General features: G+C 38.0%; 1 protein-coding gene and 1 pseudogene across 2 annotated transcripts; one reads left to right on the top strand and one right to left on the bottom strand.

Annotated features, from left to right (window-relative positions):
- Nucleotides 1-6,692: 6,692 nt before the first annotated feature.
- LOC148870938 (serine/threonine protein phosphatase 2A 57 kDa regulatory subunit B' beta isoform-like) lies at nt 6,693-21,387 on the top strand. Of its 2 annotated transcripts, none has more exons than XM_088969012.1 (3): nt 6,693-7,119; nt 7,293-8,570; nt 20,734-21,387. In XM_088969012.1, the coding sequence occupies exons 2-3, from the start codon at nt 7,362-7,364 to the stop codon at nt 21,058-21,060; spliced, it is 1,536 nt and encodes a 511-aa protein (XP_088825138.1). In that variant the 5' UTR covers nt 6,693-7,119; nt 7,293-7,361; the 3' UTR covers nt 21,061-21,387. The 2 variants fall into 2 exon arrangements, with proteins under 2 accessions (XP_088825138.1, XP_088825137.1); XM_088969011.1 differs by lacking the exon at nt 20,734-21,387 and adding an exon at nt 11,421-11,899 and having other exon boundaries at nt 6,842-7,119.
- On the bottom strand, nt 18,965-20,520 carry LOC148870939 (putative pectinesterase/pectinesterase inhibitor 41 pseudogene; annotated as a pseudogene).
- Nucleotides 21,388-26,631: the final 5,244 nt, after the last annotated feature.

Genomic DNA, 26,631 nt, shown 5'->3' with positions numbered 1-26,631 from the left:
ATCCATTTGATGATGTTTTCTCTCTGAACCGTATGCTTTTATGAAACATGGTATCAGATCACCAAAGCAATTTTTTTGGGTATTGTTGGGTATTAATTATGTATCCTTTATTTGGGTATTGTTGGGTATTGGATTCTCATCTTTAGGCACTACAAGAAAATCAGTCTATCGGCTTAGGCCTTAAGACCGCTAGCTTTGATCTAAGGTGGCGGTCTTCAGTCCGCCCCTTAAACCTCTGTCGACTTAGGTCAAGACTGCCGCCTTAGGTGGCCCATTCAAATTGCTCTGAAGCGGCGGTCACACTGAGTCAGCGGCTTAGCATTAATCAGGTGGCGGTTTAGACTGATGTCTTATATTTCTGTCAAACTCCCTCGTGTTCTTAGGTGGTGGTCCGACATAGATTTTTTTATTTAATTTTTATTTATATTAAGTTAATTCTAACATTTTTTGGTCATGTTGATAGCTAAGCCGGAGGACATGACCGCCAACATATACCTATTTAAAAAAAAAATGCATATACCCGCTTAATTGCATCATTTTTGTGGTACCTAGATTTTTTTTATTGACTTAGCATTTTCATACCTGTTTATTACAGCAAAACCATTTGATAAAAATCAATTTAAAATGAAATCTATTAATTCAAAGATTGAATATTAAAATATCCAAAAGACATTGTTCAAATACAATATCCAGTTGACATATAAATAATACAAGAACTTAAAAAAAAAGTTAATCAAATTCTCTAATAATGTAGCACATCTTCCTATGCAAATCCACTTAACATATTGGTTGGACCTGCAAATCAAAACATATAAATATTAGAATTATATTCAAGTATTTTAACTATAAAGATAGGAATAGTAACTAAAATCTACATGGGCTGAATTCTAAGCAATTAATTGGAATATCAATAGTAGTTCAAAATATTCTATAGCATCTATAAGGGAATACTAGCATTGCATCACTTATAATTGGAATTCTAACAAGAAATGTAAAACATGGTTTTAAATTTGAGTAGTTCAAAACATGGTTTGGTATAAGAACTGTAAAAGATTTTTTTAAAGAAACCTTACATTTGGCATTATGTGCCTTCCAGATTTTTTTAAAGAACTTTAAAAGATTTTTTTAAAGAAACATGGTTTGGTATAAGAACTGTAAAAGTTAGTTCGGAGCTTGTCATTGTTCGCCTCTTCGCCATAAAACTAGACATTCGCTTGGAGAGAACCAGAGAGAGACTTGTGATGGAATATGTGCCTTCCAAATCCATTTCCAAAGTAAAGAGTTCTAGGCAAGTCCCTTTAGGCATGAATTTAACTATTAACCAAAAGTGACAGGTAGATAAATAGAAACAATTTTATGCTTTTAAGGGAAGCTAAGAACTCTTGAAGCTTCAAACCACCTAAATTATAACAACATTTGAATCCCCATGAGGTATCAAAGATGAACACAAACATGCTATACTAGATTTTACATACTAAAAAAACATATTATATAAAGGAGGAAATGATAGGTTGATTTACAAGCATACACTAATCATAAATTGCTTTCAAGTTACTATTTGCTTAGGCTCAGTTTGGAAGGAGTACAAATGCAAATTTGTAGTGTAAAACCTTGTATTTTGTGTTATTTTGTATGTATTTGCACTCTACAAATTTGCATTTGTACTCCTTCCAAACTGAGCCTTAGGAGGAAAAAAGATAGCTCAGCTATTGCATAGTATTTCTCCATGCATTTCAAAACTATGATTGTGTTTTGATTGTAGAAGCAATAGATCAAAGTGAACAAAAAGTCATATAGAAGCAACAAGCATAAAATGATATGAAACATAGATAATACTTGTATGAAGTGATATCAGCATTTGAATTCTCCAATTGCCTCTCCAATTTTAACTCATTTGACCTCAACCTCAGTGCCTATGTAAAGAAAATAAAGGAAATAACCAACAACCACATCAAATTTAAATATGTAATAGCATCCTGCCATGAAAGAATGAAGACAAAATTTACAAAACAATAACAAATTACAAAAATTTAAATTTAACATATTCTTTTGCAAGCTTTTGTTGCCACGAGGAGTTCCAAAAGGATTCAACATGGTCCACAAAGCGCATCATGTATTTCTGAAATTCTGCTCAAATTTAAAACCATGTTTTGAACTATTTTTCAATAATCATGTGCAGTTCCAGCATTATTCCATTATATTCTAGGAGCTATCAAGCTCGGCATGCAAGCCAACAAGTACCATATCAAAAAGAAATCCAGTCTTCAACTATATAGTCTTCCCAAGCAAAATATTTCCCATTTTCCAACATAATTTACCCAAATAATAATACAAGTAAAATTGTAGAGGACAAATCATAAATTCATAAGTAATAGTTAATTAAGTATTATTATGGTCGAAATGGGATTCCTAACCAATCGGATAACTTTGGAACAGATAAAACATTGAAGTCAAGGCAGTAGAACTATACTAACTTGACAATCCACCAAACAAACACATCAAATGCCTTTGCAGCAATGGCAAGCAAATACTTGGCGTGATAAGCCCGGAAGCCAATGCCTAATATTTCCTTCCGTTCCTGGAGAGGGCCCTCCAAGCAGCATCCACTGCCAACTCCTCATCTTCAGCAGTTGCCACAAGTATATTCTCTGAAATACGTCGCGAGCTCCACAAAATCAGATGTGTGTTAAACCAACCTTCTAGCGGGGTTTGTCGTGTTTCAGGTATATCCCCAACACGAAGCGCGTTGATGGAGAAGATTTCTTCTACTAGAAACTCCATTGGAACAAATTTAAGGCAACAAAGTAGAAGTATAGGGTTTTTGAGCTGAATAGATGCACACATTAAGAGTAAGGAAGGCGTAAGTTAAGACAAAACTATCCTTGTCGAGGTTTGTGGTGGCCATAAACAAATACTGATCGAAGAGAAGAAGATGGGAAGAATGATGCTCTAGGCCACGAAGGGTTTGTCATTAGGCTACTAATGAGGAAGACCGGATCATTGTAGATTATACCGATTCAAATCCGGTTTATTTTGAAAATTGTCGTGTCTATTCTTTTAGACCGCCGCGCCAGTTCTCGAATTGAATTGTAGGTATTAGTATAGCGGCGGTCAAAGAACCATCGGCTCTAAACCGCCAGCTTTGACCGATTTTCTTGTAGTGAGGCGTTCTTTGGATATTGCTGGGTATTCGTTACATGTCTTTATTTCCTCTTTATATGTGTTTCCTATATTCTGGAATTTTTTCGTGGTGGTTTTGGAAATCGATGGCCTCTATGTGGGCCCATGTCCCAGAATGCTGAACGGATATTGGGCTTATATTGTCTTTACACACTAATGATTACTCCTTTCTTGGTGCTCCGATTTTGCTTTTCATGGTCGATTCTTTCCAATGGATTGATCTCTCATTAGTGGGACAAGCATTTCATTTTTATTCCCTGTTGAGACAATATTTGTGCTTATATCTACATGGTGGCGCATCTGATGGTTAATTTGGTTCTGATATTTCCTTTTATCGTCTCTTTTTCAGTTGCTCTCATGGTTTTAAAAAACGACCTGAAGATAGAATTGTTCTGGCCATTTGTTTTTGGGTAGATGGTTTGATTGTACAGTTTGAATGGATGGTTTATTTTGATAAAAAAAATAAAAAAAATTCATAAACCGTTAAACGGGTCGACATTTTGACTGTCTGAATTATTGGATCGTTGACTGATTGTCAAGGACTGGGTTTAAAGTAAAATGGAACAAGTTGTCTGAACAGTTCCTGAACCAAACGGTCCAACTGTCTAGGTCAATGACAGTTCAAAAACCATGGTTGCCCTTTTGCTATTTACTTTTCTAGTTGTACTATGAGCAGTTGACTTGAATATAAATGTATTTGGGCTTCGAATAAATACTTTTTAACAAAAAAAAAAAAAAGAAAAAATCAAAATCATGCATTCCTAGTTTTGTATTAAGAAAAAGGAAAAGCAAGAATATGTTAGACCCGTTCATTGGTCATTATTTTGGGATGGATAAATTGGTCAATTAGATAATTGATGACAGTACCCACATTTTTATGTTGCTAGATTGGGTTCCATGATAAACGAATTTTCTGAAAAGTATCAATTACATGATGAATTGATACCCTCCTATAAAGTGAATAAGTTGTTTATCCATGCCTTGATAACAATCTCTCCCTCCTGACTCTAATTTTACCCACGGAAGTTATATCACATAAGAACGTTCTAACAGAACTTACCTAGGCACCTTTTGCTCAGTAAATACTTGTTTAGGTAAATTCTTATCTATAGGTAAGTGAAAACAAACGAGACCTTTATGTGCTTTTCTTTCAAGTAGTGTTTTCAAACCGCCATTGACCCAGACAATCGGACCATTTGTCCCAGGAACCATCTAGGTAACTGATTCTGTTTCAACTCTAACCCGTTTTTGACCAAAAACTGGTGACTTGGTCAGCGATCCACTGACTTGAAAGGTTTTTGGCTGCTTTTTACATTTTAATTATCTTTTAAATTTTTTATTTTTTAATTTGGAACAGACCATTTATTCGAACCAGGTGGTCAAACCGTTGGCCCAGAAAACAATGTCTAAAACAGTTACAATTTTGAGTCAATTTTTAAAACATTGATTTCAAGAAAATGATGCTGTTCAAAGCATTTTATGAGCCCTGTTTTCCTGAAAGCGCAACGGAGAAAACAATTCAGGTTAGAAAACATCATCTCAATGACCTAAGCCCGACCTTACCACCTTAGGATTGGCACAAACAGCTAGAAGCCAATCATGCATCAAGTTCAAGGTTTGTGAGCCTTAACTAAGCCTGGTCTTAGCTGTATATCGGCTACCAAAAACAGAAATAGAAAAGGATACAAATCCGAAGGACAGAACCAATGTTAAACCAAGCATCTTTTTCATCAGAATTCATCACCACCCATTAATAAATATGCCCAACTTTCTACTGAAGGCTTACTGGTCCTACTTGAACGGGACCAAATTGACCCGGCTGGATATGGCTCTGTCAGATCGCTTCTCTCTCTCTCTCCCCCCTCCTTTATCCTGATTCCTGACAGGAAATAGCTACCATCTCAATTGATGAACTTGTTTGCTATGAATCTAAATGGGTTAGAGAGAAAATCAAGTATAGTTGGTTAGATAACCTATCAAGAATGAATATGCCGATGTTTAGTATACATAAAACATGGGTCCCAAATAAATTTCATATATAACACTAGTGTGTTCACTCGTGATAGATAGATTACTCAGCCCGCTGTGCATAATTTTGTCTCAGCCCATTTAATCCGTTTGTCGAAGGAAACATCCAAGAATTCTTGGGCTTTCCATTTCTTGGCCGTTCTGTTAAGCTTTTGTGACGACGACATGTCCCTTATTTATCATGACCGTGACCAAACCACCAACCATACTGAATGCCAGTGTGAGTGTTGAGAATGGCTTCCCACCAAAACTTGTCACATAACTTGAATATCATCCTCTACTTTGAGAGTACATTAATTACCATAAAAAAAAAAAAGGGAGAGAAAAGAATGAAAATTCCTACCTTATCTTCTTATCAAAATACCGGCACTACATCCATCAATTTTTCCTTCAACTGGGTCCTACATGGTGTACATTATCATGCTCATTTACTTGATCTTTTTTGGTTGAACAAACCCTATTTCACTGTGATAATGGTGGTGGAGATGGTTGAGTGCACCAAGGTTTGAGTCTTCCATACCCAACTGTTTCCCCTCCTTTTCAATCTTTTTTTGACAACGTATTCTTCATGGTTTTAATAATAAAATAACCCAAGACTTTTTATTTTTACTTTACTTTTGTTTCTTAGGTCGTGTTTGGTTGCAGGACAAATAAATTTGCACTGATACAAAATTATGATAGTGCAAATGATTTGGGCACAAATTTTATCTTGATTGCAGTACAAATAAAGTAAAATATAAGACATGAAGCAAAATAAAGTAAAACCTAAGGCTGCGTTTGGAAATGATGCAAATGGAGAGAAAATCCCGGTTCTTAGTAAATTTGCATTCTAGTTCACTTTTGCTTGTTTTTGGCAACATTAAATTTATGTATTGATAAATTACAGACCAATGTATATTTACTTTACATTGATAATAAGATGTAAAAGTATATCAATAAAAAGAAGTAAATTTGCACTCAAATGGACTTTTGATTAAAAAAAAAACATATGCTCTATTGAAATTCATATTTGCATCCATTACATCTAAAATTCTGTTTAATAAGAAGGTAAATTTATCGGTGCAAAATTAACCCAATTTTACAATTTATATGAACCATTTTACACTATATATTTGCATTCATACTTATTTGCATCGTTTTCAAACAAAGCCTAAAACAAAATTAAAATAAAATTCCCATTTTTCATTTGCACTGTAAAAATTATCCCATGATTTCATCATCATCCTTTTTTTTAGTTTTGACTCGGCATTCCTTGATTCCATCTCAAAACGTGTGGGAAGGATCAAATGGTCACGGTCATTGGACTGGGTGTCTTCATGGGCTCTTGACCCTAATAAGACCCGTTCGGATGTTGGAAGCTGGAACATTTCTTTGGATAAACCGGGTCCATCCAAGGTCAAAGCCCATTAGAGGGGTAAATTCGTCGTTTAGAGATTATATGGAAGTCAATATATACACAGACATCTCCTTGCTCTGTTTTCTGTCGTTCCAAGTTTACTCGTAGCCCGCAAAAGCAGGGTTGTTTTAGTATTTTTCGCCATAAACAGAAAATAAAAATAAGAATAAAAGAATTTCTCTTCTCTGTCCCCCCGAGAAATTATATTACAAGGGCTTTATCGGAAAACAAACTGTCTCTTTTTATTATTTTCCTTCTTTAGGCATTTCTCTATTATTATCTCTATTTTAGTATCCGATTCTCTTCGTCTCTGGCCTCCCTCTCTCGCTCGCTCGCTCGCTCGCGCGCTCGGTGGTTCGATTGATCGATCGGTCGATCGGTCGTTCGTTCGCCAGAAGCCCATGAATTGACCGTTGGAGATCACCTCATTTGGTTTTTCCGGCAATGTTCTATAGATGGTTTCGGTTTTACCATTTCTCGGCGGTCGGATTTCTCGACTACTTGAATTAAAATCGGTACCTTTCTTCCCCTGGTTCACCTTCTTAGATCTGCCTGTATTTGGTTTTGTATAATAACTTGTTCAGACATTAGAACGAGAATGAAGACATCATTGTTTTCAGAATTTAGGGTTGTTTCCTTCAATTGTTCTCAATTAGTTGCGATCTTTGTTGGAATTTCAATCTCGTAGGGCATTGCTTGATTCACTGAATTACGTTGACGTTAGTAGCCAGAGGAAGATCCAGGGTTCGGGTTAGAAATGTTTCACAAGATAATAAAGCGTGGGCATCGGAAGGTCTCCAAGTCGGATGCCAATGAGGCTGCTGTATTTGGGCACGGTGCTTCCGCATATCGGAATTCTGGATCCGTTTCGACGTCGAATATTACAGTAAACCATGCCTCTCGAACTACCGATGCTTCTTCTGTTGCCAATTCTCAGCAACAGTCAGGTGGGTCGGCAAATGGCGCCGGCTCGGAGAGGGGGAGCGTTGTTGAATCCATGCCAGTAATCGTTGAGACGCTTCCGTTGTTCAGAGATGTCCCTGTCTCTGAGCGACAGAATCTATTTCTTCGGAAGCTGAGGATTTGTTGTATACTCTTTGATTTCTCGGATACATTGAAATCCATTCGGGAGAAGGAGACCAAGCGACTGACTCTTATTGAGCTTGTAGATTTCATACAATCCGGTTCCAGCAAGATTACTGAGAATGTTCAGGAAGAAATGATTCGGATGATTTCTATCAATATTTTTCGTTGTTTGCCTCCAGCTTCGCATGAGAACACGGGAGCTGAAAATACTGACCCAGAAGAAGAGGAACCGTATATTGAGCCTTCCTGGCCTCACTTGCAGATTGTATACGAACTGCTTCTCAGATACGTTGTATCGTCTGACACGGATACTAAGATCGCGAAGCGATACATAGACCATTCTTTTGTTTTGAAACTCCTGGATCTTTTTGACTCCGAGGATCCTCGTGAGCGGGAGTATTTGAAGACTATTCTCCATCGAATTTATGGGAAATTCATGGTGCATCGCCCATTTATAAGGAAGGCAATAAACAACATCTTCTACCGCTTTATTTTTGAGACAGAGAGACACAGTGGAATCGGCGAGCTCTTGGAGATTCTTGGTAGCATAATAAATGGATTTGCCCTGCCAATGAAGGAGGAACATAAGTTGTTCCTTGTTCGGGCTCTTATTCCACTCCACAAGCCTAAAGCGGCTGCCTTGTATCACCAGCAGTTGTCATACTGCATTACCCAGTTTGTTGAAAAGGATTATAAACTGGCGGATACTGTCATAAGGGGGTTACTGAAGTACTGGCCCGTCACCAACTGTCAGAAAGAGGTTCTCTTTCTAGGAGAGCTAGAAGAAGTGCTGGAGCTAACACAATCCGCAGAATTTCAACGATGCATGGTTCCTCTTTTTAGACAAATAGGACGCTGCCTCAATAGCTCGCATTTCCAGGTTTGGATTGCATTTTTTTTTTTTTTTTAAATCATAAAGTTTGCAATTCATTGACATGGAGTTCATCTTTTGGTATCCGTGTATCACAAAGAATGTTGGTTGTTAGATGATCCAAGTAGAAAATCAACAGCATACTAGAAATAAATCTAATACCTTGCATGGATATGATATTGACGTGTTTTATGCGGAAATTATAAGATGATTTTGAGCCCAAAGTAACAATGGTTCTGGTCAAACCATCATTCTGAATATTCAAGAATGTCAATTTCATTTCTTCTTTCTTACCTAATAAGGATTTGAATTATCCTCATTACAAGTTTGTTTGTTTTCTTCATGCCTCATTTATTTATGTCATTGTCCTATTAATTCTGCTTTTCTTCATTTTTTGCTGGTTTCTTGCATATTACATATTGATGCCTACTTGTTTTTTATCAATAATGTCTCTTTGTTTATTTATCTTACAATGATCCAAAGCAAGGCTCTAAATTTCGACATGATATGCTCTGTATTGGGTGTATCATATCAGTGGGTGTCTGAAACAGGAAATACAAGCTTTTTGGCCTTTTGACCTATTTCAGGGGGTAGGCAGATCTAAGACCTACCCCCTGACCTGTTTTTGGGAAAAAAAGGCTTCCACTAGGTACAAAGTATCGATGCACCCCTTTCAACATATTGGGGTGTATCAATACTTTGAGCCTTGATCCATAGTGCAGAGAGAGAAAAATCTAGCTTTCCATTTGTTAGAGTCCGCTAAGGAAGGGAATTTCAGTCTTTTCTGTTTAAGTATTATGTTAATTACATGTCCCATACTTAAGTAGGGGCATATTTGACTTTGCACACTGCTTTCGATATATAAATATATGGTCAGCTGGGAGAGTCTTTTTGACTTCTCAGTTCGACACTTCTTTCTCCTCTCTTCTTCTCCTCCTCCTCCTCTCTCTTTCTCTTCTCTGTCTCTAAAACTAGTACGACTGAACTATTCTTACATGGTATCAGAGCGCTGCTAAAAAGGAGAAAGGAAGAATACGGCTTCATTTGATCAGATCCTCTTTCCTCATTTCTTTTATTATTATTATTTTTTTATTTTTTCTGGTCTGCCCAATCTGGAGTAAGTGGTGGAGAAGGTTGCAGCAATCCCCAGAAGTCTGCGGCAACCTATTCAGGCGTTCCTAGGGTTATGGTGGCCTAGTTACAGGTGAAGGGAGAGTGTGGCAGCCCTAGTGGAAAATTTCTGGACTACTATCACCATGCGTGACAGCCTTGGTGGTCGTGTGGTTGTAGTTGTGGTGGTCTGAACCCTCTATTGAGCAGTTTCAAGAGGGATATTTTTTTTATGGTGGTTATGAAATCGTATGTTCACAGAAGTGGTCGAATGTACACTAGGGAAGGATCGTGGTGATTGGATGAAGAGACACTGTACGGTAATAAGTGTGTTGGTGTAGTATTCAAAGAACAATAGTCGAAGTGTTTGGGACTGATATTTTTTTTAGTTCAAGCAGAACCAGTTTCGTAGGTTGAAATGGCGTCAATGGGAGATGTTAGTGGTGACCATAAATCAAGTGTGATGATTTCCTCTGATTTTTTTAAGTGCAGATGACACCCATCGAACTCAACGGTGAAAACTATGTGCCATGGGCTAAATTGATGGAAGTGTTTCTTAAGGCTAAGAAGAAAGTAAAACATGCACGGGAGGAGAAACCTATTGGCTACTGTTGAATCTCTGGGTTTCAATGATTGAGAGAAGGAGGATGCTCAAATCATGACGTGGTTGTGGAACAGTATGGAGCCTAAAATCAATGTTAACTTCATGTTCTTAGACACAATAAAGGATATATGGGAACATGCCAAGAAACTCTATTCTGGACAAGACAACACTAGAAGAGTTTATCAGCTTTATCAGGAGTACTTCGGTTTGCAACAGGAAAATCAGACCCTTGAAAAATGTTATGCCAGTATGAGAAATCTTCGGAATGAACTTAATGTCTATCATCCCTTAACTCCAGATGCCAAAATTCAGCAACAACAAAGGGAACAACTTGATGTTACCCGATTCTTACTGGAGCTGAAATCAGAGTATGAACCTATCAGAGCACATATATTAGGTGGATCTGCCCTCCCTACTATAGGGGAAGTGTTTGCCTGTCTTTGTAGGATCTAATTTGGTCCCACAGAGATTACCATACCTCCTGACAGATCAACACTTGTTGGAACTCGAGGAGGAGCTTATGGGAACAGAGGAAGTGGTAACCCTATGTTTGGTTGTAGCAATGGTGGAGGTCGTGATTCAGGGGGAGGCCATGGAGGAAGAGCAAACACTAGGAAATGTATACATTGTGGAAGAGATGGGCACACAGTTAACTTCTGTTATGATCTGCATGGTCCACCCTCCACATGGGCTAATCATGCAACTGTTGGTGGTAGTGAAGTTAGTGATAATCAGCCAGTTGATCCAACACCTTCTACAGTAACAACTACTTCTAGGAAGGAGATTATGAGTATTCCAAGAGATGAGTATGAGAGATTCTACTTCACGTCAGAATACTGCCACCCTTGCTCATTCAGGTATGGCTTGCCTGGCATCAAAACCTTCCCTCTGGATAATTGACTCTGGAGCGAGCCTCTGATCACATGATTGAGACTCTAGCTCCGACCTCCACATCACATAATGTTACCCTAGCCAATGGTTCTACTTTCCCCATTTATGGTATCAGTAATGTTGACATTGCATCTCTTTCTTTGTCTTTTGTTTTATATATACCCAAGTTTCCTTTTAATCTTATGTCTGTTAGTAAACTAACCAAATCCCCCAATTGTTTCATCACATTTTACCCTTCTTCTTGTGTTTTTCAGGATTTCAAGACGGGGAGAAAGATTGGTGGAGGGCATAAAGCCGATAGATTGTATTACCTTGACGGTGGTGGTTCTACAGTTGCACTTCAAACTTCTGTTACTCCTCTCCAGTGGCATTGTAGACTCGACCATCCATCTCTTAAATCTCTCAAGCTACTTGTTTCGTCATTGAGTCATCTATCTTCCTTGCAGTGTGAGTCGTGCCAGTATGGGAAGCACCATTGGGTTTCCTTCAATCCTAGAGTTGATAGTTGCATGTTGAGTCCTTTTGCTTTGGTTCATTCAGATATTTGGGGTCCACTTAGATTTGAGTCTTATAATGGTTACGGGTATTTTGTTGTTTTTGTTGATGACTGTTCAAAAATGACATTGATTTGTTTAATGAAAGAAATGGGCGAATTACTTTCTATTTTCCAAAAGTTTCATGTTGAAGTGTATACATAATTTGGTGTTTCAATTAAAATTCTTCGTTCAGACAATGGCAGAGAGTATTTTTTTCATTTCAGCAATATTTGGAATAACATGACATTATTCATCAGACATCTTGTGCAAACACTCCTCAACAAAATGGGGTGGCTGAGGGGAAGAACCGACGTCTACTTGAAACAACTCGGTCTCTTCTTTATCATATGAATGTTCCTAAACGTTTTTGGAGCGATATAGTGCTTACTACTTGTTTTCTCATTAATCGCATGCCCTCGTTCATTCTTGATGATCATTCTTCGTTCTCTATCTTGTTTCCCACTTTGTCTCCATATCCCTTGACTCTCATGATCTTCGGGTGTGTGTGCTTTGTTCAGAATCTTGGTCCTGGTCTAGACAAGTTGGATGCACACTCCATTAAGTGTATCTTCCTTGGCTACTCTAGGACTCAGAAAGGGTATAAATGCTACAATCCCATTACTCGGAAATCATTTGTCTATCATGATGTTACATTCTTTGAGTCTGTGTCATACTTCTCAAGTCCTGATATTTCTCCTCCCAAAGAGGTTCATCTTCCTCTTCCAGTTGATAATCCCATTCCTGTTGTTCCTGTTGTGACTGAGTCTCCACCTCCCCCAATGCAGGAATTTACTGAAAGGGCACCAATTTGTCAAGTGTATACTCACCGACAAAGACCAACACCTCCTCCAGCTTGTACTCCGTCTGCAGATCCAGTTTCTTCCACACTCAAGTTGCCTTCTGACCTTGACCTTCCTATTGCATTGTGGAAAGGTAAACGTAGTTGCACTTTGCACCCCATATCCAATTATGTTTCTGTCTCTCACCTTTCCGCTTCCCATCGCAAGTTTGTTTCTCTATTATCCTCCGTATCTACACCTAAGGATGTTCAGGAGGCTCTTACTTCGCCAGGGTGGCATAAAGTTATGGAAGAGGAACTCTCTGCCCTTAATCACAATTATACGTTGGAACTCATCAATCTTCCCCCAGGTAAGCATGTTGTTGGTTGTAAATGGGTGTATACTGTTAATTATCTACCAGATGGGAGAGTGGAATGGTTGAAAGCCCGTTTAGTTGCCAAAGGGTATTTTCAACTTTATGGTGTAGATTATGTGGAAACCTTTTCCCTTGTTGCTAAGATTGGCTCAGTACGAGTGTTGATTTCCTTAGCAATCATGAATGATTGGCCTCTGTTTCAACTCAATATTAAAAATGCCTTACTCCATGGTGATCTTCTAGAGGAGAAGTGTACATGGAGCAACCACCAGTGTTTGTTGCTCAGGGGGAGGATGGTAAGGTGTGTAAGCTCAAGAAGGCAATCTGTGGGCTCAAACAGTCTCCCTGTGCTTGGATTGGAAAATTTAGTGAGGTAGTGAAAGAGTTCAGAATGAGACAATGTCAAGTTGACCACTCAATATTTAGCTATGACTCTGAAGTCGAGAAGATCTTGCTAGTAGTTTATGTTGACGACATAGTCATTACTGGCAGTGGTAGACTTGTGATTGATAGACTGAAGGTCTTTTTACAAGATCACTTTTAGACAAAAAATCTTGGGAAGTTGAAGTTTTCTTGGGTATAGAAGTTATTAGATCGAAGCAAGGCATAAACCTATGTCAGAGGAAACATGTTCTTGACCTATTGTAAGAAACAAGACTATTAGGTGCTAATCCAACTGAAACTCCCATGGAACCGAATGCGAAGTTGGGTAGTGATATAGGTGAATTATTTGATGATCCCGGAAGGTAAAGAAGTTTAGTGGGAAAACTGAATTACCTAACTATCACTAGACCTGATATCTCATTTTCTGTCAGTGTGGTAAGCCAATTTATGCAAAGCCCTCACATGACCATGACCATAACTATCTCTTTTGCTTCCTTGGATGTTAGACCCCTTGGGGCCAGTCACATCTGTGGCTTTCATCCTGATGTCATCCCCTTTCTCGATCATGAATTCAACTTTTTCTCCTTCAGCAATGCTCCTATAACCTCAGATTTAGTAGGTGATTGATGGACAAAGAGATCTCACTACCATCGTCCAGAGCAATGAAGTCATAGCCCTTCATTCGATTGAATCACTTTACCACCACTGTAGTTCTGTTACCTCCATGTGTGATGGCTCAATGGGTCGACCTGTTGATGTACCAACTACATCTAAAAAAAAACTCTAGACCAGATACAAAACTCCAAATCTACAAGACTAACAAAAAAATGAAGAGAAGGAGAGAGAAAGAAAAGCCTTGCTGAGTCCAAACCCCCCCCCCCCCCCCTCTTGAGAGTTGAGACTCCTCTGCCTCTGGCTCTGAGTCCAAATTGCTTGCTATGTCACTAAAACAATGGAATAAATAATTTAACTTTCTATTTAATAGGAGTTAAGTACTTGATTATTTATGAATTGGACAATCAGGGATAGTTTGCTCATTAAAAAATTAATGGTCTAGGTGGATAACTTCTGTCATGGTTGCTAACGGTGACCTGCTGGAAGGTAAGTACTAAGTAGCTGATAATAAAAATTCTCTAACAGGGGGTCTCTGGAGGTTTTGAAAAGTAAGGGTATGTTTAAGAGAATTAGAGAAAAGTAAAGGGGAGTTTATAACCCATTTTTAAATCAGAATAAGCCCCAGTTCAAAAATGCAAGCCAATCTATGTTGCACAACGGGCTATTCTGAATGAGCTATTTTCTTAGACTGTATGCAAAGATTAAGGATTAGAAAAGGGTGTCTCCTTTTGCTTGTAGCTGTTTCTTAGAAAAGTCAAGATATACTGCTTGTTAGGGCAAGCTTTCAGATGCCCATTTACATTTCTACACTATATTTCAGGGTCGGGGTTTCTGGTGCCATAAATTGACCCTTATTTGTGAAGTGTTTATCTTATCTAAAACAAAATTCATGGCCAGGGCAACCTGTCGTTAAACCGTCATAGTGCATGCTTTGCATGGATTTGTATCTCTAAATTAGTAAATTCCTAGATGCGTTTATCACAACATTCTTCACTAGTTTAGAGCTTTTACCTTCTAAGACATCACCTTCTAAAAGAACAGAAAAATAGAGACAGTACCTATACAAGATAAAGACTTAGAGAGCAGTACCCAAAAAAAAAAGACTTAGAGAGTACCTCTGGTGTCTATCAGATCTGGACAACACCACCATATTCCTTACAACCAGGGTTGCCATCTCCATAAAAGGTTCTTTTTTTTTTACCTTGCTAGAAATTTTATTATTTCATAGTTGTCAAGGTAACACCTAGGCCACAAGGCACCCTTGAAGGATCATCTTGCTTAAGCACTTAGTTATTTTGTACATGGCTCTATGAAATCCTTTTGTATTCTTTATTTCAAGATTATAATAACAAAGTAGACATTAACTATTCATTTTGTGGGTTTATATTACTAGTTTCTATTTTATTATTTTTTTGATGGGTAACTACGAAGAAGTTTTATTAAGAATAATCATAATGTCCATCATTACAAGCAATTCCTTGGATAGGCAGCCAATACCTCCCCCAAGTGTACAGTGAGTAGCTAAAGTTGAACCCAATACAAAGTACCCCCCCCTGTTTGGCTAAAGAATCAGCCAGTCCGTTTGCGATCTTTGCACCCATTGAACTTTTATTTCCAAGTTTTTTGTCAGCCATTTGATCGTCTTTAGCTCGTTCCTATATTACCAAGTTGCTTTCTCATTGTCCATCATCCATCCAACCATGACCATGGAATCACCCTCTATGATTAATTTGTGCCACTCCACATATTCCTTAGATAGCCACAAGGAGCTCAGCCCTTATAGTGTCTCCAAAACCAATTGGGGCTAAACAAAGCTACAATTTGGCCTTCCTTGTTTCTAAAGACTCCGCCCACTCCCATGGATCTGGATTTTCGAGGCTGCTGCCATGAAGTCTCCTTCAGGTGGTGTCCATAGCCTTGGGACCTTTGTTTTCCTTGATGAAGATGCAGTCACTTCCCTCTATTTTCTTCTCAAATCATCATATGAAAAGGATGCAAGTAAATCAATGGTCCTGACCCAATGCAACACCCTAGCGATAATACATTCAATAACTGCTTCCTTACTCTTTTCCCGCTCCTTAAAAATTCTTGCATTTCTTTCTTCCTATACCATCCAAATGGTTGCTGCTCTTGTGCTTCTCCACATAATTCTTCCTATTTTTCTTGGTTGTACATAAAGTTCCAGAACTAAATAGACTAGCCACACTCAAGAGTAATGCCCACTGCACCCAAAAAGAGAGAAAAATCATTCCCAAATGCAAGAAATAAATGGACGGGAGATTGGTAAATGGCGGCATGTCTCACCATTGGATGTACCAGTTTGGAGATAAGCACCAATTCAGTATTCTCCTTTGTAAAATATCCATGGTATTAATCTTCTCATGGTACAGCCCCCAATAAAAAGCTCCTACCATAGGGGGAATGGGATTAGACCACTCTTCTTTTGTGGGAAAGGACAAAGGGAATGGAGTAGGGCTTTTTTACCCTAACCCATTTGACCCACCCGCTTGAAAACCCACCCATTTAAATAGTGGGTCAATATGGGTCGAGTGACCCATTAGGTTCAGGGGAAAAGGGTCAGGCCTCTCTCTCTCTCTCTCTCTCTCTCTCTCTGTTTTCTTACCACGGCTCCATCATTCCAAGCAGATCTAGTGGGCACCATCACTTGAAGGCATCATTGTTTTGATTGGAGCTGCTGAGCAAAACTTCCAATCAACTGTTGAACCTACGGTGCCATCACCCAAATGATTATCATCTCTCTCAGCTTCATCATTCTGAGCAAAAAGATGAAATCAACTACTTTCTGTAATGATAAAAAAAATCAACTATTTTCTGTGGTCCATCAAAAGCAGTTCCATTCAGTTGGAATTTCTTCCGCTGCTGGTGGTGATGTAGCTGCTACCATAACTCCTTGGTATTTGCTTGTTTATGTGATCTTTTTTCTGCCATCATCTGATGATTTTGTAATTTTGTACTGATCCTCTCTCTCTCTCTCTCTCTCTCTCTCTCTCTGGAAAATCTAAGAGAAGGATTCAAATTTTGAACCTTTATAAAATTTACCAAATTTCACGAACCTTTATCATTTTTACCAATTTTTTGAAAAAAAATAGCCCTAAATCCCAATTAAGACCACCAGAAAAAGAAGAGACTGAGAGAAGTTTTGATATTGGTTCCTTCTTATAAGTGGAGATGGAATTGGCAGATGGAAAGAGGTCCTTGAGAGTCCCACCCATATGTCTTCCCAGAACAAGATTTTATCTCTAGTGCAAGCATCATACCTTATATGATTTAGAAATCTCAGCAAGGTACCATGAATAGCCTTCCATGGCCGATGTGGTAACCCCGCATCCCAGCCATTCTCTATCATTCCATGAGTGCTTATCACAGATTTATGCCATGACTCTCATTTTCAAGGTGCAGCCTCCATAACTTCTTTTTTTGTTATTTATTAGAAAGGATCAATGCAAATCCTATTGATTGCAGAGGTTCCTAATGCAGTGAGACATTTGAGAAATAGAAAAAATCATCTCACTGTTCCGGTTTCAAAAGCATTCTCCAGGTTGAAATGGGGATTATTTGGTATTAGGCCTGATTAGAAGGTAAAAAAGTAACGAATGTTTGCAAGAGAAGCAAAGGAGGTCATGTCCAAGCCAATGGGGATTATTTGGTATTATTTGGTTTAGACCTGATTTAGAAAAGTAACGAATGTTTGCAAGAGAAGTAACGAATGGTTGAAATGGGGATTATTTGGGAGAGCTTTTGGAGTTGTTGTGTCTTTGGCTCTTTGCGATCATTGATCTATAAGTGGTGAGGTGAAATTTGTGAAGTCTTGTGTGGTAAGGTTGTGGATTGGGAGGGCAAAATTTATGTCTTCTGGTTTGTTGGGTCAGTTGATGTGGGGTTTTTCTCAGTTGTGGTAGTATTTCAGATTCTGGAATATCAGATTGTGGGCAGTGTAGATCTTTCTTTTCTTCTCTCTGGTGACTTCTGGTCACCTTTCTTGTATTTTCTTTTTTTTTTTGTTTTAATAAATTTTAGTTTACTAAAAAAATGCCTTGCACCAACTAGTTAGGACGTGCTGCATTGACCTTGTTCTATAATTACATTACATCAATTCGTCATATCTAGTGGCATTCCTAGATATGAAGTGGGGAAGTAGGAAGTTAGGAATGAGATGGTTCTTATTAGGTGCATCAGTATATGTAAGTATTAAACTAACAAAAAGAGGTTTGGTTCAAGATGAATGCTCTAAGCCAAAGAGAGCAAGGGTGAGCAGGCCAGGCTTATCACCTATGCTGAGGGCTTTAGTTTGGGCCCAGGTCTGAAATATAGGCCTGTGACTGGGCCTCATTCCAGGCCTATGATTACATGTGTGATTTTTTTTTGGTACAGTATTACATGTGTGATTTAGATTTTGAGTGTCTTCTGATTTTGAAAATTTTAGATTTAAATACATGTATTTATATTTTAAATACATGTGATTTAAACTTAAAAAAAAAAAGTAAAAAGATGAATAAACATTTAAAAGTTTTGGTGATTCAGATTTTGTATTTTTTATTGTAAAGTCGTAAATGTCTTACCTAAGTGATTAAATTTAAAGGAGGGGAGGTAAAAGGGGAACACCCCTTTTTTATCAAGGATCAATTTCTTAAACTACCCTTATGGTTTTGCTAATTGACTAAGTGTACCCTTACTGTTTGAAAATTGACCAACACTACCCTTACTGTTTCTGACAACTGACTAACTCTACCCCTGTTGTTAACATCCATTAACAGAAAGGCAAAAAAGACTATTTTACCCTTTATTCTTCTTCAAATTTTCAAAATAAAACAGAGAATAGGGGAAAGAAACACCGAACTTGGTGATTTCAGCACTTACAAATTTTTTAAAACCCAATATTGCCCTCGTACCCTGAGCCCCCACTCACTCTCTTCTAATACCTCCCCCTCCGCCTCTGTCCCTCTCTGGTCTCTTCTCTCCATTCTCAATCTGCAGATGCAAACAGATACCGATCATCGCTGCTCGGCAAACCCAACTTTGGCTTGCTAACACCTCTAGAAATGGTGGAAACGGATCATTCATCTATGCCACTGCTCCACTTATACCGATCATCGCTGATGAATAGCAGCTTCAATCTTGCTCTGCTCTTGCCTGGAGTCATCAGACTGACCAAGATTCTGCATCTTTTCATATTCGACGGAGCCTAGATCGTTGAGAGCACTGCCAAGCCAAGAAATGAAATCGCCCAGGTTGAAAGCCCCGAAGAGCTTCGAGAATTCCTGCAATATGGCGACGAACTTGGCAGGTAACCAGTCATCCCCCAACACAAAGTTGGAGACGGTGAAATTGGCAGCATCTGTAGCGTTTATCACATGGTAACCTGGCCACGAAACCCTGTTCGTTGTCACTGATCCTGCACCTGTATTGTTGTATCCCGCGTAGTAGAGTGTGCTCAGTGCAAAGTCTCCAGACCATGCTATCCAACCAGCTGGATCTATGAAGCTATCAATGAAAGATTGCAGATAGACAGTCCTAGAGTACTCTTTCCATGGTCGTCCTAGATAAGAGCTTGTAGTTCCATTGCTAGAAACCAAGTCTGGAGTTGCCATGATATTACAATTCTGAATGGAAATTCCGGTGTTCTGGTTTGGTCTGTTCTGCCTTGGGCGGTCAGGGCATTGAACTGTCCTTGCATCGGCAGCCGGGCATAAATGTTGCAGCTTTGGAAAACAGCGGCGGCATTTCCAAATATGAAGTCTGCAGTTCCATATATATCACATTCCCTGTAGAACTGCCTGAGGGAATGGGCGTATAGGGTATCCTGGTAGCCTTCGAAGCTACGGCTGTAGAAGGTTGACAAGTCTGCTCCATTCTGAACTGCCACCGCCTGATGCTTGATTGCTCCGGCAGTGTTGCGAAGTGTTATATTTATTGCGACGAACCCTTGTCCAACCACAGCTGGACAGAGGCGGAGGGGGAGGTATTAGAAGAGAGAGTGGGGGCTCAGGGTACGAGGGCAATATTGGGTTTTAAAAAAATTGTATAGGTCACATGGGGTCACATGTGCATAAATTGTGGCGGAGCATTAATGGATGCTAACGACAGGGGTAGAGTTAGTCAATTGTCAGAAACAGTAAGGGTAGTGCTAGTCAATTTTCAAACAGTAAGGATACACTTGGTCAATTAGCTAAACCATAAGGGTAGTTTAAGAAATTTACCCTTTTATCAATAACAGGAATCATTTCATTAAAATACAAAGGAGGGGAAATAAAAAGGCAAAACCCCTTCACCTCAAAGAAATAACAAAAACAAACACCCCAAGAGAGAACTTAACACAGTACTAACAAAACCACTACACACAAACTTCACTAGACTCCACACCCCCACTAAAACGGTGAAACCAGCAGAAGCCACAAGAGCAACACAAAAATTCCAGCTGAAAACATCTCAAAATTTGCTTGAAGACTCTGCTGCTTTGGATTCTTGACTGGGAATAGCTTTGCTCCTCAAGTTCCCCTTCTTTGCTTTCTTCACCTTCTTGATAGGCCTAATACAAAATAATCCCCCCTTTTAATCTAGCAAAGACTTTCAAAACCTGAACTGCACAATTAGTCTTTTTTACTTGTATAAATCTTCTAACAGTGTTCAATCTCCTGTCAATCATCTGCTCACCCTTTGATATGGGCTGATGGGTCTTCTTTTTCTTTGGGTTACATCTTATGCATATGCATGCTATGCTTTATTCGTGATTTTTCCTTGTTAATCAAGTTCTGTAAGTCAAGTTGCTTGATTTGATTAGGAATTCTTGTTTTTCTGTCTTAGGAGTAGTACCGATATGTTTTTAAGTATTTTTGCTAAAACAAAAGCTCCATGACAGGTAGCAGAAAGAGCCCTCTTCTTGTGGAACAATGAACACATTGTGGGTTTGATTGCTCAGAACCGCAGCGTGGTATTCCCAGTCATCTACAAGGCACTTGAAAAGAACATACAGAGCCATTGGAACGAGGCAGTCCATGGGCTGACAGAAAATGTGAGGAGGATGTTCTTGGAGATGGATAAGGAGCTATATGAGCAATGCCAAAGGCAATATCTAGAGAAAGAGGCAAATGCCAAAGAATTGGAGGAACAGCGAGAATTGACTTGGAAGAGACTGGAAGCTGTTGCGGCAAAGTCTGGGGGAGAGGACATGGTTATGGTTAACTGATTAATTTGGGTTTGGAACTGAAAGGTGATGGGCTAAAGGGTGATGATGTCCTTGTTCCATTCTAGTGTCATTTTTAGATCTCGCACTGGGCTTATCAAAGCAAGAGAATGGTGTAATTTAAAATTGTATAAAAAATATGTGGATAATGTGCTGCAGATTATGATTGGGTTGTGAAGATATCTAGTAAATTTTCTCTGAAGGGGAGTATTGAATCTGTCTTCATTTCAAACAGGTAATCTGTAGCACAAAATCACCTGTTTCCTGAAGTTTGTCAAGGGTCATGAATCTGGAGATGTAAGCAAATCAGTATTTTCTTCCTTTCTTCCAGTTCTACGGATCCCAACTACCAATTATTCCTGTCTTTGGCATTTAATATTTCCTTTTTGGTTCAAAAATGGCTTCATTGAAATACAGAGTAACAACAATACAAAGCAGAGGATCAATAACAAAAACACAGAAACTAGACCAAACAACCTACCGCTGACTCAAGAAAAAACAAGGAAAACAAAATCTAGCACTAACTAGTATTCTCTACCAAACTAATAGAACATTCATCCTTTCACTAGTCGTCTAATCACTTGGGAGTTAGGAGACAGTCTAATCTCCTACCAAATGAGCATACCCATGACAGGCAGGGCTGCATGGGCTGCATGGGCTGCTCCATTACAAGATCGATCAACGAAAACAAAAGATATCCTAAAAGTATTTTTTGTTACAGTGCTAGACTTGTTCAGCAAACACGAAATGAGATGAAAGAGCAGTGGCTTTCCAGTTTCCACTACCAGCTTGTTGTTTACACCCAGCTTAAGAGCAAAACAAAGACCTTCCAAGATTTTATTTCAGCTTGGAAGGAGAAACAGCCCGGTTTTTTTTCCACACTTCGCAGCAACAAAGTTTCTACTTGTATCTCTCAACACCACCCCAAAAGCTCCAGTTGAGGTTTCTTTAAAGCCTCCATCTACATTAATCCAAAAATATCTCCCGAACACAATTATTAGTTTTTGAAGGGTTTATTCCTCTCCTAACCCCCATTTTTTTTGGTAGTAGAGACAAGCTACAGAAACCTGGAGGAGAGCCCGAGCCCCTGGAATCAAAGGAAGCAAAATACAACAACTCTTTACAAGGCCTATTATCCTCCCTAGAGCTAGAAGAAAGGGAGCCCTTCTATTCTAGCCTCATTTTCCAGCCAGTCTGCTGCTTGGTTGGCTTCGCTTTATTCATGAAACTACTTGATTTCCATTGTGGTGTTATTACATTTTTCAGATAATCCATAATGAACTTAGCATCTTCCAAAGCCACCTTTTCCCAATATTTCTCCATTTTTCATTCAATTTTCTCCCGATGCATCATTTGCCACCAATACATGACTGAAGGATCCTTGTAGGAGGATTTTACTTGGCACCTTTCCCTGAACTAGTAAGCAAAGGAAAATTTTTATTTTTGGTTTACATAATTACATTAGCTATGTTTGGTTTTAAGGAAAATGTAGGGAAAGGATGGAAAAGTTAAGGAAACCTTTACAAATCTTGTATAGGTTTCCCTTACCTTTCCCTTCTTTTTCCCTACCTTTTCTAAATGTTTCTTTTCCTTTTTCATCCTTTCCCTACTTTTTCCTTCAAACCAAACATAGTCTAATTTTCAAGATTTTCTTTATAATTCTTTAATCGTCGTCTTGGTTCCTCACTCGTAGAAATCAACCTATATACACTGACTTGATAGAAAAATTCCCACTTGGATCCTCTCCCCAAATAAGCGTGTCTTCTGTTTCCATGTACGGTTTAGGTTTCAGAGAAGAATGATGAATTGCATTACTGAATCTGAGAAATACATCAGAGATTTATATACTGAAAGACAAATTCAAATCAAATTATATCCTAAACAATCCTAATCCATCTCAACCTTATCATAACACAACCCAATCTTCATATGTTAATCACCCAATCTTATAATATTGCAGTATTGGAATGGAGATTGCTTGGACCCTATTATCTATATTGAGGTTAGTTGCTTGTTCAAGCATTTATCTCTTCCAACACTTTATTTTCTTGATCCATCTCCAATCACTTTCACATTTGGGTTAGTTGTAGATCCCATGCAATTTGAGATGGTTTACTAAAAACCCAATTGTCCATTCAAAACCGTACCCTTCTAAGTTCCTTCCATCCACTTCATTCATTTCTTTATTAAATTTCTATTTCAATTTCTCAAAATCCCTATCCAAGCCCATGACAGGGCAATATTTGGCTCCTACTCCAATTGTGGGTACAATCATGGTTCAAATAACCTTGCACTTTTTTTTTCAAAATTTCTTTGGGGCCATTTTTATGTTATTTAATTATAAAAAAAAAGACTTTACAAAAATACATTAAAATAGGTGTATCATTGAGGAAAAATTATGATATGATATGTCTGATACTTTGAATTAGGCGTATTGTATTGATACTTTAAACCTTTAGTATAACCGCTTTTTCAACCTCATTAGTCATTCCTTTCTTTGACGTACCCTTTGGTGTAGCAATTCTTCCTCGTCAACCCAAGTTGTTTCTTCAATCTAAGGATTTTTTTTTCCTTTTCCTTATATTTTTAAAACAACCTAAGGGTTTTAATTGCATGAAGTTTTGGGTTGTGGCCAAACGAAAAAAAAATCCAAAAAATTTGGATATTTCTCCCAAAATTGAATTCATTCTTCCTTTAGACTCAAACCAACTTTGCACTGTATATATTTATATCCGTACTGCAAGTCTTCCTTTCGACAACCAAACCAACTTTTAGCCAAAATAGATTAAAATACATCGAAGTTCCAAAACTTCACCTTAAGCTTAATTTGGGAAGAGTATAAAATTATAAATACAAACATGTATTATGCAAAATCTTATAAATGGTATTTCTAAACCTTATTATCAAGCCCAGTCTTAGGAATGGCAATGCAGTGGGGTGGGGCCAGTTTTCAACTACTCTGTCCCCAATCCCAAACACATGTATTGCACCCTATCCCTGCCCCATACCCCGGTGGGACTGAAAATCCCAGCCCCAGCCCCATATTCCCTGTCTTGGCCCACCCCACCCCACCCTAACCATTCCTAGTACAAACCTATTTTCTGAAAAAACATAGCATACACATGTTATATAATACATGTACAAAATTTATTTTATACATTACATGATATAAAATAATATATATTATATATTATAGGTGACATATTATAACATTTATATATATAATATAAAATATAAAAGTCTATGATGCGGGAAAGATATGGTACTGGTTTGAGCAATCAAAACCCAACAATAGATTTTAATAAATAGGGTTTCTAGCAGATAAAGGCAACTTTTTGCCGTGAAGAAGATAATATTTTTATAAAATAACAAAAATAAGGTAATTTTTTTTTTTAATATCGAAAAAGGGCAATGACACTGTTCATTGTCTTCCTCTCATGCGAGAGGCGGAGCAAGGCATAGGCAGTCGTGACATTGTTGCCATTGCTACCCTAAAGAGACAACAACATCATTCTATTTTCACGGTTGTTGTTCCAGTCTCAAGCGGTTGTGACCGGAACGTGAAGATTGCATAGGCGGTCGTGACTAGTCCTGAGACCGGTCTTAAGACCAAAACAGCAACTGCACAGGCGGTCATGGCATTGTTGCCTAGAACACGAAGGAGAACGGTCACAACTGTCATGATCACCTGCCTTTGCAGATCTAGCAAGCCCGATTCAAGATGGAGACAAGTTGACGATGACAGAGGTAGAGGAAGACGATAAACTGCCGCAGAAGAGGAAGACGATGACAGAGGTAAAGGAAGGCGATGCTCAAATCACCAAACCTCCGTCCCTTCATCTTAGATCGCCGCTTGCATTCAGTTGTTAAAAGCAATCACAGAGGCTAGAGAAAGAGGAAGACGATGAACATTGTCATTGCCCTTGATATTTAAAAAAAATACAGTTACCTGGTTATTTTATAAAAATATTATCTTTTATTGATAATTAGGGCGAAAAATTGCCCTTATCTGCTAGAAACCCTAATAAATAACACCTAATTGATTACCATATTTATAATTCCAGTTGATTGGTCAAAAGTTTTTTGGATATCATATCTTAATCAAACCCTATAAAATAACATATTATACACATATTGCAACATATTATCTATGAGAATGGATTCAGGGTTCGGGCAGGGTGGACAAAATACCACCTCCACCCCATCCTCAGTTACCAGAGGTTCAGGTTTGCCCAAACCCGATCAATGGTCTTAAAAATTGCCCCGGTTTACATTCATAAAAAAAAAAAAAAAAAAAAAAAAAAAAAAAAAAAAACCTCCCCGGTTTATGGCAAAGCATGAAGGGTTTGATTAGATTCTATCTCTACTTTACCATTCACTTTATAGGCCAAAAATCCCTAGACTTTTATTTGGTTCACCTCAAACAGATTCAAACTTACATAGACATATAAATAAAATTAAACACATACCCCAATTAACAAAAGTGGACGAAAAAGGCCGAAAGGTAAAAACAAAAGAAAGGAAGATGTGAGTAAACAAAAGAACAAAAATCTTACAGTCAATGAGTCAATCAATATCTCCCTACAGTTACCTATGGCACTATCCAACCATACATTACCATTTATCAATCTATGACTATTAAGAGACAAAAGAGCACCACAGATGCTTCCAAAGTATATGTGGATCCAAATCTCTGATCCAATAGAAACCATCATTGCCTCATCCAACTCTATTTCACTCTTCTTTTAAGGGACTGATAAGAGAGGGCTGAAGCCCTTCTTAGCCTCAAATCCGTTTCACCCCAAAACTACAAAAACATCCACACATCTCATCTATAACCTTAACCCTACATTCCTTTTCTTGATAAGCAATCTCTAATTTGTTACTGCTCACGGGCGAGTGAATACAAAGAAGGTTTTTAAAACTGGATTGGATAAGAAACCATTATGTAGACCAGTTCTTGGGTCAAATGATCCGATCATTTACTTCGAACGAATAGCCAATAATAAATAAATAAACTGCTAAAGACCATTATCCCAATCGACGATCCAACAGTTCAATCGCCCAAGTCAACAGATCACTGACCAAATCAATGATTTATGGCCAAAAAATGGTTTTAGGGTGAAATGGAATAGATTACCTGCACCCCACAAGCAAATGCTCCATTAGCCTAAGCAGTTGTTGAGTTGATTCAGGTAAAAAATGAAGTGGGCGTTTATTGTTTTTTTTGGTTGCCGGTTCCAAAAAATAAATCAAAGGATTCTTTAAAACCAGATTATTTCTTAAACATAAGAAACATGTTTTTTCAAAATTGAAACTAAAAACATATTTTCATCTTATTATTCAACATTATGTTTCATAAATCATATAATTTTTATATTAAAATTTTTATTTATTTTAAAATTTAATATTTTATTGACTTTTAAAACATGTATTGTTTTTTTAAAATAAAATCAAGTTGTTTTTTATTTTGAAAACAAAAACAAGGTTCAAATAACATGATTTTTTTCTGACGTGGCGATTCAGAAAAACAGGAGAAAACAAAAACATCTGATAAAAAAAGAAAACAAAAAC

This window comes from Nelumbo lutea, chromosome 2, assembly GCF_056320005.1.
Source record: "Nelumbo lutea isolate HS-2025 chromosome 2, American lotus-T2T, whole genome shotgun sequence".
Taxonomy (NCBI): Eukaryota; Viridiplantae; Streptophyta; class Magnoliopsida; order Proteales; family Nelumbonaceae; genus Nelumbo; species Nelumbo lutea.
This window is presented reverse-complemented; position numbering and strand designations above follow the sequence as displayed.

Excerpts from the sequence above, each read along its gene's own strand:
- LOC148870938 (XM_088969011.1), top strand. The coding sequence starts at position 7,362 with ATGTTTCACAAGATAATAAAGCGTGGGCATCGGAAGGTCTCCAAGTCG. Across the intron at positions 8,571-11,420 it reads TCAATAGCTCGCATTTCCAG|GATTTCAAGACGGGGAGAAA; the intron begins GTTTGGATTGCA and ends TGTGTTTTTCAG.